The sequence below is a fragment of the Ipomoea nil genome, unplaced genomic scaffold, assembly GCF_001879475.1.
Source record: "Ipomoea nil cultivar Tokyo-kokei standard unplaced genomic scaffold, Asagao_1.1 scaffold3056, whole genome shotgun sequence".
Lineage (NCBI taxonomy): Eukaryota > Viridiplantae > Streptophyta > Magnoliopsida > Solanales > Convolvulaceae > Ipomoea > Ipomoea nil.
The window spans coordinates 755,542-767,902 of record NW_017619484.1 but is presented as its reverse complement, the minus strand read 5'-3'; the positions used below and the strand labels follow the sequence as shown (position 1 = coordinate 767,902).

General features: G+C 31.6%; 1 protein-coding gene across 2 annotated transcripts; it reads left to right on the top strand.

Moving 5' to 3' along the window:
* The first annotated feature begins 238 nt into the window (after positions 1–238).
* LOC109164111 (UDP-glycosyltransferase 74E2-like) lies at positions 239–4,777 on the top strand. Of its 2 annotated transcripts, none has more exons than XM_019312868.1 (3): positions 239–446; positions 2,791–3,472; positions 3,933–4,777. In XM_019312868.1, the coding sequence occupies exons 2-3, from the start codon at positions 2,846–2,848 to the stop codon at positions 4,662–4,664; spliced, it is 1,359 nt and encodes a 452-aa protein (XP_019168413.1). In that variant the 5' UTR covers positions 239–446; positions 2,791–2,845; the 3' UTR covers positions 4,665–4,777. The 2 variants fall into 2 exon arrangements, with proteins under 2 accessions (XP_019168413.1, XP_019168412.1); XM_019312867.1 differs by lacking the exon at positions 239–446 and adding an exon at positions 619–681 and having other exon boundaries at positions 2,797–3,472.
* The last annotated feature ends 7,584 nt before the right edge of the window (positions 4,778–12,361 follow it).

The window sequence follows — 12,361 nt, the reverse complement described above, 5'->3', positions numbered from 1 at the left end:
ATTGGTACAATAAAATTTAATAAAATGTTTACAAAGTAATAATATTCCATACATTTAAATCCTAAAACATTTTTAATTTTTTTTAAAAAAAATCTGAGCAATATGTGTAAAAATGCTGAGATAAATTCCAATTATATGCGAACATTACCACAGGATCTCCGTCCTTCCCGATCGATCTCAGATCTTCTGAATGAATGCTCTCCCAGAAAGAGGGGATGAGAGCCAAAAAGATTTTTTTTTAAAATTTTTTTTTAATGTTATTCTGTTTTCCTTTTTTTTTTTTTTTTTTTTTTTTTTTTATTTGGTAGAGATGAAAGTGAAATTCAGTGGAAAGTGCTACTCAATATATACGGCTAGGTCAGAGAATGCTGCGAGTCTACGACGTTGGCGACCACGTGAAGTTGAAGTTGCCGATAACCTTCTGAGTCTACGAGCTATATAACAAGGTGATTTGATTTCCCCTTCTCTCTCTGTAGCTTGGATCGACTTGATTTCTGCTAGCAAAGGACTTCAATTCCAATTTGTATATTAAAATTGATTTGATTTCCCCTCTCTGTAGTAGCTCTAGTTTAGCAAAATTGAGATCACCTAATTTTTTTGTAAAAAGAGAAAAAAACTTTACCCAAACTCTTCTTTTCTGTGGACTGGGCAACCTAGCACCGCTCAAGAGAAATTGTTTTTTTTTTTTTTTTTTGTAAGAGTTTTCATTATACTTTTGGCTCATTTTTCTGGTTAAAACATCATATTATTTCTGCAAATGTTTCAACAGGATAAACCATGCAATCTTAGTGTTGTTTTCTGTTGATGATCTTTGTTTGGGTTTTCATTTTTTAGTTATTTACATTTTTTGAATTGAAATTGGAATTTACTATATGGGTTTATTTTGTTGTATCAGTGATCCCATTGGACTTCTATTGCTTCTTGAATATATGCAATTTTTAAGCCATACTAATTTAAAATTGGATTCTAAGCCATACAAAATTTAAAATTAGACTGAAACTGAAGTGTAATTTACTTTGAACCATTTACTTTATTCCAATTTTAATTGGTCTGGCTTAGGTTTACTAGTTTATCTTTTCTTCATTAATTAATTATTCTTTATGTTGTGAAGTGAGATTTTATATGGGTTTGGGTTATCTTTGAAATATAAGTATTCATCTCCCACTGTGTTGTAATGACTAATTTCTTTTGTGTGAAATACTGAGGTTTATGGGTTATAATATGTTTATGCAACTTTACAGGCTAACACTAGTTAATTATTAGTTCTCCAAATTCAGATCTAAAGAAAGCCTAACAATTCCATAACTATCAATGAAAGTCCACCGTAAAAACCAATATATAAATCTAACAGCACCATTCTCTTTTTTCTTTGTTAATCTGTTATATATAAATGTAATCTGTTGTGCGTTAGTAAGAAGTTCAAATTTGTGAAGTGGATTCCCTGGTTATTATTTATAAGCCATTTCTGTGCTAGGAGTAAAACTGAGCACCATGAAGAGGATTCCTTGGTTAATATTTATAAGTTGCTGTGCATTAGAAGTAAAAAAGAGCACCGCAAAGTGAATTCCTTGGTACTTATAGTTAATTTGGAGCCATTGTGTGTTAGTAATGTGATGTGAAATGTTTTCCTTGGTTCACCGAGCACTCCTTTACAAGGTGTTGCTTGCCTTTTTTACTTGTAAAGTGTAAACCACTCGTAAACTTGACTAATAAAAAGGTTAGGGAGCTGAGAAGAATTTTCTCATTGCTTGCTATCTACTGCATGAGCCTTGAATGCCCTGTTGAATTTGGCAAAGTCTTGAGGACTGAGTTCCTTATTTGGTGTTCTATTTATGGGATAATCTGCCAGAGTTTTTTCAGCATTTTCCCAAATTTATTTTTGTGGCAGTATTTTTGTGTTAATAAGATATGTAGAATTCATGATTATAATGTGGTGCTTGTATGGGTCTAGAATGGTTTAGCCTGAATGATTTGGATGAGAACTGTTAGAGAAAAGAACAAGGAAGTTCCTTTTTATTGACTGTAAACTGAAATAAAAAAATAGGATTGTCACTATAACTTTCCCCAACAAGAGTTTTAGGCTCTTGCCCAGCTACTAAAGCTTGAAGACTAAGGATAAAAGATTGGATGCCTTCCTCTCATCTAGAGATTCCAATTTATAGTGCAAAGAAATAAATAAATATAGAAAAGGAGATAATTGCGTTTTTGATTTATTCTTGTCTAATCCCTTAACTTAAACTCTTTCCCTGATCTGTGCATTCTGATTTTCCTGATTCCCGTTCTTCCTTCTTTTTTTTTTTTTTTTGCCTAATTTCCATTCTTGCATTCATTCCGTTTATTGTATGAGTAAACTACCCATTCATTTGGGTGGATATCAAGAACTAATGTAAAACTTAATTACTACATAAACACTTGAGCTGTTGTTTATCATGTTTGAATAGGCTTGTGGAGAAGTGTTTATGGCCCTTGAAAAAAGTTTTTTAAGCTTAGTTTTCTGAGTTTTTAAAATCAATTTATTAGAATAGGTTTAAAACTATTCTTATAAAGGCCATTTAGTGACAAGGTCATATTGAGTTCAATGAAGATTAAGTTGGACAATGTTTATCTTTAGCAAGCAGTTATTTAAGCTGTTTTCACAAATTGAGACTATATACTTTCAATGTAATTCAAAATGTACAACTTTGGTTGAGCCCAACCTCAATTTTTTGACAATTACTTTTGCAAATATACTCAAGATTATTAGCATACCGTTGCTTGATAAGTGATAACAGTTTTACATTTGAAACATAGAAACTGTGACTGTCAATTCAAGTTTTGGAAGTTGAGAGGGGTAGAAAGACCAGAGATGGCCGAAATGTCTACTGTAAGTCATGTTCTGGTCATTCCTTACCCTATACATGGTCACATAACCCCAATGGTTCAACTCTCAAAGCGTTTAGCCTCAAGAGGAGTTGGGGTGACAGTCATTACCCCAACATCAACTAGTGCATGCATACAGGTAAGTTCAAGCCTAATCAGGGTTGAGTCTATCCCCGATGGTGTGAAACCAGATTCTGGCTTTGATGCCATTTCTGACTGGCTCAAGGACTTAGTCTCCAATAACTTGGCTGAGATCATGTCTAAAGTCACCGGTTCTGGGTGTTTGTTGACCACCGTGGTATACGACTCAATCATGCCATGGGTGGCTGACTTAGTGCACCAGCTAGGCCTGAGAGCAGCTGCATTTAACAGCCAATCATGTGCTGTTTTCGCAGTATACCATCATACTGATCAGGAGAACTTGACTGCTCCAACTGAAGGATCAACCGTGTCACTGCCTTCAATGCCACCATTGGGGTTGAATGATCTCCCATCTTTTGTTCGCAATAAGAGCTCCTATTCTTCCCTACTGCGGTTCGTTTTGAGCAGAAATTTGAATACGCAGAAAGCAGACTGGCTCTTGTTCAACACTTTCGATGAATTGGAAAAGGAGGTATGCCTATCTCTCTGCTTAGATATTTTAGATTATTGCAACAGTTTTATCTTGAAAATGAAATTGCTGTTCTGTGTAGCCCACCTCAAGTGTTCATTTTTATCCCATTGAAGCAGTTTATTTAAAACTTAAAAAAGAGGGACCTATATACTATATTCCCAAAATATCGTAGTTGGGATCAAATGTTGACCTACAGGCCTCCCCTAGACCCTAGCCTTTAAGCCAAGTGTTCCTTGGCATTCATCTTTCTAAAACTGCCAAATCCAAAAGGGAGATTGCTTAACTTTGGTAGTGGATAAAAATGACTGCTCTCAAACTCATTTGGACATGATGATATCTTGTTCTTTAAACTGTTGAACTCAATTGTAGTTGGTTTTGGTGGATTGATCATTTTACCTGGCCACTAAACAAGAACGCTGGTTTAGTTTATGGTTAACAAGTACTTGCTTGATTCTCTTAGGTACTGGAGTGGATGGCTAGCCAATTTCCACTCAAAGTCATTGCTATCGGGCCACTACTTCCATCAATGTACCTAGACAAGCGAGTAAGAGACGATGATAACTATGGCCTGAGTCTTTTCAAGCCAAACAATAATGACTGCATGGAGTGGCTCGACTCCCAGGAAACTGGTTCAGTTGTGTATGTATCTTTCGGGAGCTTAGCCAACTTGAAGGACGAGCAAATGTGTGAAGTTGCGCAGGGCTTGATCCAAAGCAAATGCAAATTCCTATGGGTGGTCCGGTCCTCTGAGCAGAGCAAACTCCCAAGCAATTTCTGGCCTGACAAATCAGGAGCGGGCATAATCACAAACTGGTGTCCACAGCTAGATGTCTTGTCCCACCAGGCTGTGGGGTGCTTCATTACTCACTGTGGGTGGAACTCAACGTTGGAGGCACTGAGCCTCGGAGTCCCTGTGGTGGCCATGCCGCAGTGGACTGACCAGCCCACCAACGCAAAGTATCTAGTTGATGTTTGGGACGTAGGGATCCGGGTTATGGCTGGCGAAAATGGAATGGTCACTAGAGAAGAAGTAGAGAGGTGTTTGGTAGAAGTGATGAAGGGGGAGAGAGGGGTTATGCTCAAAGAGAATGCTGCCAAGTGGAAGCAATTGGCTAAAGAAGCTGTTGATGAAGGTGGAAGCTCCGACAAGAACATTAAGGAGTTTGTGTCTGCTATTTCTTCTTCTATGTAACAACACCAATCAATGTGCTGCTGGACTTACAGTACGTAGATTTATAAATTGGCATAAGAGATCAATGTATTCACCATATCCATATAATTGTATTACTCCAAATTTTACGCCAATTACTACAATCACAAATCTATTTTTATTTGCTTCACATATGTTAATCTCTTACAAATTTCATCTTGATCCGATCAGTCTCACGGACAATGATCCTAAGATAGCCTCAGATAAGTATCAATTTAAAACAAGTCCAACATATTCAACAATATATTAACATCATCCAACACATTTAACCATAATGTATTATGCAATCAAATATATTATCAACACATTTAACCATTGCAACATAATCAACAATGAGAAAGGAATAATTAGGGTTTATTTGGTTTGCACATGAGAATTAAAATTGGAATGAAAATTGAATACTTGGTAATGGTAATGTGTTTTGGTGACAATATTTTTGAATGTTTGGTAGTAGGGTGAAATTGGAATGATTACCAATATTGATGTTTAGTTGTGTATATAATGGGAATAAATGTTTTAAAAATACAAAAATAAAAAATCAAGGTAATTGATCCAAATATAATGACATTAAAAGTATCAATATGGACAAAAAAATCAAAACAAAAATCTAAAGTACTAATCCGTATTTAAAAATTAGATTACCAATAAGATGGAATAATACCCCTTTTTAATTAGGAATGAGATTTTTAATTGAAGGGTAGTCAAATTTCTTAAAAAGTTGTCAACTAAATACTATAATTTTGGCATTCAAAAAAAAAAAAAATACTATAATTTTGATTCTCATTCCTAATGTGTAAACCCATGAACCAAACCAAAGACACCCTAATACATTTCTAATTTTTTAAAATAAGGAATCAAGAATCTTGATTAGTATGTATTGAAAAAAGATGACAAAAAAAGTACAAGAAACAGGGTAATCGTTAGAGATTATTAAACAGGCTGGACAGTACTAGCTCTACATATGGGGCAAGTTTGATGAAGTACCAACCAAATAGCAATGCAATCTGAATGAAATTTATGGTTGCATGATAGAACGGTGGAGATGCCTCCTTTCTGAAAACCGGTGATACAAATAACACATTCATTCTCTCTTTCCTCTCCCTTTACGCTCCCTTCTTCGAAGCTTTTAATATTTAACCTTACTTCTGGGACTACTTGTGCTTCCACATTAACGTTGTTGCCGCCGGTGCTCCTTCTCGCCAGTCTGTTGTGCGGCTGCGACGACGCAGTTCGAGGTGGCGTGTTGACGGGACACCAACACGAACATGCATACCACAAACAAACGCCTACCACTATAATGATGAAATACAAAGGACCCACGTGCGTGTAATCGTCCTCCATGTCTAGCAGAATAGATAGAAAACTCGCTCACGGATTTAGAATACGTGTGTGTTATATTTGGAAGAAGAAAACAATAATAAAATACTCTACTCATTCGTGAATATATATAGAATAATATTAGTCTATTACTAATAGGAATAAGATACTCTTTCGTGAATATATATAGAATAATATTAGTCTTTTTTTTTTTTTTAAAGGGAATAATATTAGTCTATTACTAATAGGAATAGGATACTCTTTCTAAAAATAGGAATAGGAAACAATCTAAGAGATAAGGCTCCATCACAATATATTGGGCTCGAGCCCTAGCTTAATATTGACAACTTAAAAATATTTTTTGACCCATTATAGTTTATTTGGCAAATTATTGTGTGGACCATGAATATCAAATATATTTTTAATATATTAAAAAACATTATTTTATATTGTAGGTACATTATTTTTGTATTGAAGTTACATTATATACCTTACGTACATTAAGTACCCTTTGTATATTAAAAATGTACTTTCAAAAAATGTACCTTATGTACATAAATAATGTATCATTAGTATATTAAAAATATACTTTTTATTTATGATCCACACAACTGTGTGGACCATGGTCCATGTAATAATGATTGAGTTTATTTTTATTAAATTTATTAAGGCCTTATTTTGTAGTAATGCTAAACCAATTATTATTGCGTGGAGCTATGTAAAACATGGTCCAAAAGCATATAAAGTACATTATTCTAATTCATAAAAATATATTATTTTAACACATAAAGTATACATTATTTCAACCCATAAAATATATTATCTTACCCTAGAAATTTCATTATTCTAACACATAAAGTACAATATACATGATTTTAACTCATAAATTAAAATACATTATTTTAACACAAAGTATATTACTCTATCTCATAAAATACATTATCTTACCCCCAAAATTTTATTATTCTAACACATATAAAGTACATTATTCTAACACATAAACTACAATATTTTACCCAAAATATTCATTATTCTAACACGCGCGCAGAGGAAATAATTTTTTTAAACATCAAAACAACGTCGTTTTAGAACGTGGTCTACAATCCCACATTAATTTGCCATGCTAAACATTCACCCTAAAATTTCTCTCTTTAATTCTCCTCTAAACGTAACAGTGTAACACTATATATCCATTAGTTACTTTAGTGTATAATTAAAAATGTGTGGTAAGCCAATTTACGACACTCAACAATTATAATTCACATTATGAAATAATATTAGGAAAAACTTTTGGAAGTCAAACATTTTCTTTATTTTATTATTGATAAATTTTATTTATTTACTCCATCTATCTCACGTCTTATTGATTATTTATAGGTCAAATTAACTCTTTTTTCTTTACTTATTTCTTTTAGTATTTTTAATTATTTTTTATTTTTATTGTGTGTAAAATAGTACTTTTAGTGTAGTTTCTAAATATATAAATTTTATATACGAATACCAAACTTAATATTATGAAAAATCTATCTATACTATTAGTAAAAATAAAATCATCTTCTTCAACTTTTCTGCCCAAACTAATATGAATATCAATTCATCTATATATCTATACTATTAATAAAAGTAAAATCGTCATCTTCAACTTTCTCGCTAAAATTTTTCTTAGTATTAATTAATTAATTTATTGATAAAAGAAGTAATAAAGTTTAATTGGGCGTAGTACAAAAAAGATCAAAAAAAAAAATCTAAGAATATGCGTCCAAAGTTTGAACTTTGGACGCCTAAAGTGTAGGACGGTGACATTTTTATAATTAAAATGTTACTATATGATTTGTTTTTATTTATTTTTTAAATTAAAAAGAATAGACGTCCAAAGTTTTAGAACTTTAATTTGGACGCCTATTGTTAACCTGTCCAAAGTGCAAAATAATAGCCGTCCAAAGTTATAGAACTGTGGACGCCTATTATTAACCCGTCCAAATAATAGGCGTCCAAAGTACGTAACTTTGGACGTCCTATTATTAGGGTTCAAGGAAATGCTGTTAATAATTTGATCAAACAAGGAAGTCCAGAAGAATCAAACGACCCTAATGTATTATTATTATGCAATCACATATAATATCAACACATTTAAGTACTTAACCATCACAACATATATATATATATATATATATATATATATATATATATATATATATATATATATATATATATATATATATATATATATATATAAAATAATAATAATAATAATAATAATCAACAATGAGACATGAATAATTATACATTTTCAATTTTTAAAAATAAGGAATATAATAATCAATTAGTATGTATAGATCCAAAAATATGACAAGAAATAGGGCACATAGTTATCAAACAAATCAAACCAGTCATAACATTCTCATATTAAGATTTTTCTTTTACATCATCACGAACCCATATGACATGTACTCAAATTTATTTCTTGGGTCCAATATATTTGCTCTCATATTGGACCCCATCAGCTCAATAGATGTAGTCTGAGGCAAATTATGTTGTGGAACCGTATCCACCTTGCAAGGTGGATATGATTTCAAAACTGTCATAATTGTGAATATACAGTTCAAAAATTATGAACATAGAGTTTTATAATTATGAACATAGAATTCAATAACTGTGAATATGGAGTTCAAAAATTATGAACATAGAGTTCAGTAATTATGAACAAAGAGTTCTGTAATTGTGAATATAGAGTTCATTAATTGTGACTATAGAGTTCATTAATTGTGAATATGAAGTACAAAAATTATGGATATAGAGTTTTATAATTATAAACGAGTTTTTTTTCTCAAAATGGTCCCTCGACTATCGCACATTCTCAATTTTGCATTTCGACTTTTAATTGCACCCAATGTGGTCCCTTGACTTTTAAAAACCCCCCCAAATTGGTCCTCCGTTAGAAATTTCGTCTACTAAGTGTTAAAATGAAGGGTAATTTCGTCTGTTTAACTATTATACGCCTAATATACTCTGCGAAATAGTCGAGGGACCATTTTGGGAAAAACTCATTTATTTATTTCATTTTTGTTTATTTCCATTTTTTTAAGACTATCATATTAGAATTTCTATAGATTTTTTTTCTTACAAATAGAAATAGTTAAAATCCACAATCAAACCTCAAAATTTTAAACTTTCTCTACAATTTTTTTCCTTCTGTCTAAACATACAAACTTTTCCTCCATCCCTATAAAGTTTTACAATAAGTTTCGTAACTTTCATAAATACTCATATACTTATTATTTTTATCTTTTTATGTTCATATATATATATATATATATATATATATATATATATATATATATATATATATATATATATATAAAATCATATAATTATACTAAAAGTTTAATAGACAATCAATCACTATGTATAAGATTAAATATTATTTTTATACTTAAAAAATATTATTAATTTTTCGTACTTTCATAAACAAGTTTAACTTTCAAATTTAAGTTTATTAAAATTTATATATAAAATACAAACAGACTTCAAAATGACAAGAACTTGTAATATTGGTAAATGATGAGGTTTTAGGTTTAGAATTGTTTATTTTGTGCTAATTATTTTTTGCATTTTGTTTATTTTACTTGTCCTTTAACACATAAAATTGATAGTCATAGTTGTAGACTCTCTTTAGCATGATGTAATTCTTGGTAGATAGGCATTTGGAAATGGTAGTTATGGTTTATGCTAACTTTGGAATGAAACTAATGGCTTACAGGCTAAGTTAAGCCAACTTTCTAAAAATATTTTCTAAGATTTTGTCATTGACCGAGAAGTGACGCGTACTTCTCAGTTCCAAGAAGTGCTAGAAGCATAGCCATTGATTGTAAAAATAATAATTTTATTTTCAAAGGCATACTGACCGAGAAGTGAAGCGTACATTTTGGGTGTCTAAACTGATAAAAATAGTAATGTTATTTTCAGTGGTAAAAATAATATTTAATGTGATACATAGTGACTCATTGTCTATTGAAGTTTGTGTGCGTGTGTGTGAACATAAAAAGTATATGAGTATTATATTTTTGAAATTTATGGAACTTATTTGTAAAATTTGATAGGAATAGAGGGAAGTTTGTATGTTTAGACAGAAAGAAAAAATTTGTATAGAAAGTTTAAAATTTTGAAGTTTGATTGTGGATTTTAACTATTTATATTTGTAAGAAAAAAAATATAAATTTTAATTTGATAGTCTTAAAAAAATTGAAATAAACAAAAATGAAATAAATAAATGAGTTTTTTTTTTTAAAAAAATGATCCCTCGACTATTCCCAAAATAGTCCCTCGACTATTTCTCAGAGTATATTAGGCATATAATAGGAAAAAGGATGAAAATGCCCTTCATTTTAACACAATAGACAGAATTTCTAACGGAAGACTAATTTGGGCGAATTTTAAAAAATCAAGGGACCACATTGAGTACAATTAAAAGTCGAAATGTAAAATTGAAAATTAGCGATAGTCGAGGGACTATTTTAGGAAAAAACTCAATTATAAACATAGAGCTGAACATAGAATCGTGTCAGGTGGACACGGTTCCAGGCATAACAATTGGACAATTAGTAGTCTGAGCTTCCACCATAACAGACATTTGTACGCTTATTTTTTGGGTCATTGCATCTTCAAAACCTAAACGAACAGATTAGAGACGAAAGAAGAAGGGGTAGCTGAAAGAAGAACGTAGTGGGGGGGGGGGGGGGGGGGGAGGGGTCTAAGGAGAGCAAATCCAATGAAAGATGATGAAAGAATAAGAATATGAGAAATGGCGGATAATGATTTCTGATTTACTGTAAAAAATTTATATATAAAAATATATATTTTTTCATTTTTGAATTTGATTTTCTTTGTTATTGTCATGCTAAAAGTTTGATTTCTTTGTTCTTGTCATGCTAAATTGTTTATTTTCTTTGTTCTTGATTTTTGTTGATAGTATGGTAGTTATATTTGTTGTTAAGTTTGATTTCTTGCAGACATGTTAGACATTTTCAAGGTTAAATATGTCTTTTTAAAACATAAATCAATAAGTTGATAGAAAAAGCTGCTCAAAGTAGTGTTTCCCATTTGGTTGATTGAGGACAATCAACCAATACAAAAAGTCAATTACCAAACACATTTTTTAGCTGACTAGGTCAATCAATTAAAATTGATCAAGCCAGAGAAGCTCTATCATGGATCAAAACTCGTACGGCCACATCGTACATAGTGGAGTCAGATTATTTAAACTTTTTTGTAATAATTTTAATTCCGTTAGTTAAGACTTTTCGTATGTCGGTTTGATTATTGAAAAATGTCGTGTTATTGCTAGATGCATTAAGAGCGTTTTGGTTTGCTATGTCAAAAGGTTAGCGAATTACGTAGCTCATGTGCTTGCACAGACGGCTGGTTTTTCTTCTGTCCTTGGGGTGTGGGATTCTCACCCGCCCAGTTGTATTTCGGCTAGAGCTGTTAAAACGGGCCGGTGGGGCAGAGCCCACCAAAGCCTGCTATATGACGGGACAGGCTAAAAAGCTCACTAAAATACGGGCTTAAAATAGGCCGGCCATCAAGCGCGCCCCGTCAAGCCCGCCATTTTGGCAGGGGCAGGCTAAAATGACCGCCAAAATTTGGGTTATAAAATTTAAAGCCTATCCTACCTTTTTGGGGGTGGGACGGATTAGCCCGTTGGGCTAAGCCCGTTTTGACGACTCTAATTTCGACTTTGATTTAATATATTCCTTTTCATTCAAAAGAAAAAAATAAAAAATGATTAATAAGCCTGTAACCACACATCCCCGTTACTTTAGAAGTAAATAAATGGTTAAAACTTAAAAATGTCAATTGCAAGAATTTTGGATGGACTAACTAAACTCGTGTTGTGACTCTAAACAACGAAGAATCATAAAGAGGTAAACCAACTTAGGTTATTAATAGTCAAATTTGTAATATTGTAATTACCAAGTTAATAGTCTAACCAAATGAAAATAAATTTTTTAAAAATACAAAAATAAAAAATCAAGGTAACTGATACAAATATAATGACATTCAAATCGTTAATATGGACAAAAAAATCAAAACAAAAATCTAAAAGTACTAATTCATATTTAAAAATTAGATTACCAATAAGATGGAATGATACCCCTTTTTAATTATGGAATGAGATTTTTAATTGAAGGGAAATCAAATTTCTTAAAAAGTTATCAACCAAACACTATAATTTTGATTCTCATTCCTAATGTGTAAATCCATGAATCAAACCAAAGACACCCCAATACATGTCCAATTTTCTAAAATAAGGAATCAAGAATCTTAATTGATTAGTATGTATTGAAAAAGATGAGAAAAAA

What these genes read in the sequence shown, in the direction of transcription:
- LOC109164111 (XM_019312868.1), top strand. Translation starts at nt 2,846, where the DNA reads ATGGCCGAAATGTCTACTGTAAGTCATGTTCTGGTCATTCCTTACCCT. An exon ending in TCGATGAATTGGAAAAGGAG is followed by an intron (nt 3,473 to 3,932) that starts GTATGCCTATCT and finishes TGATTCTCTTAG; the next exon opens with GTACTGGAGTGGATGGCTAG.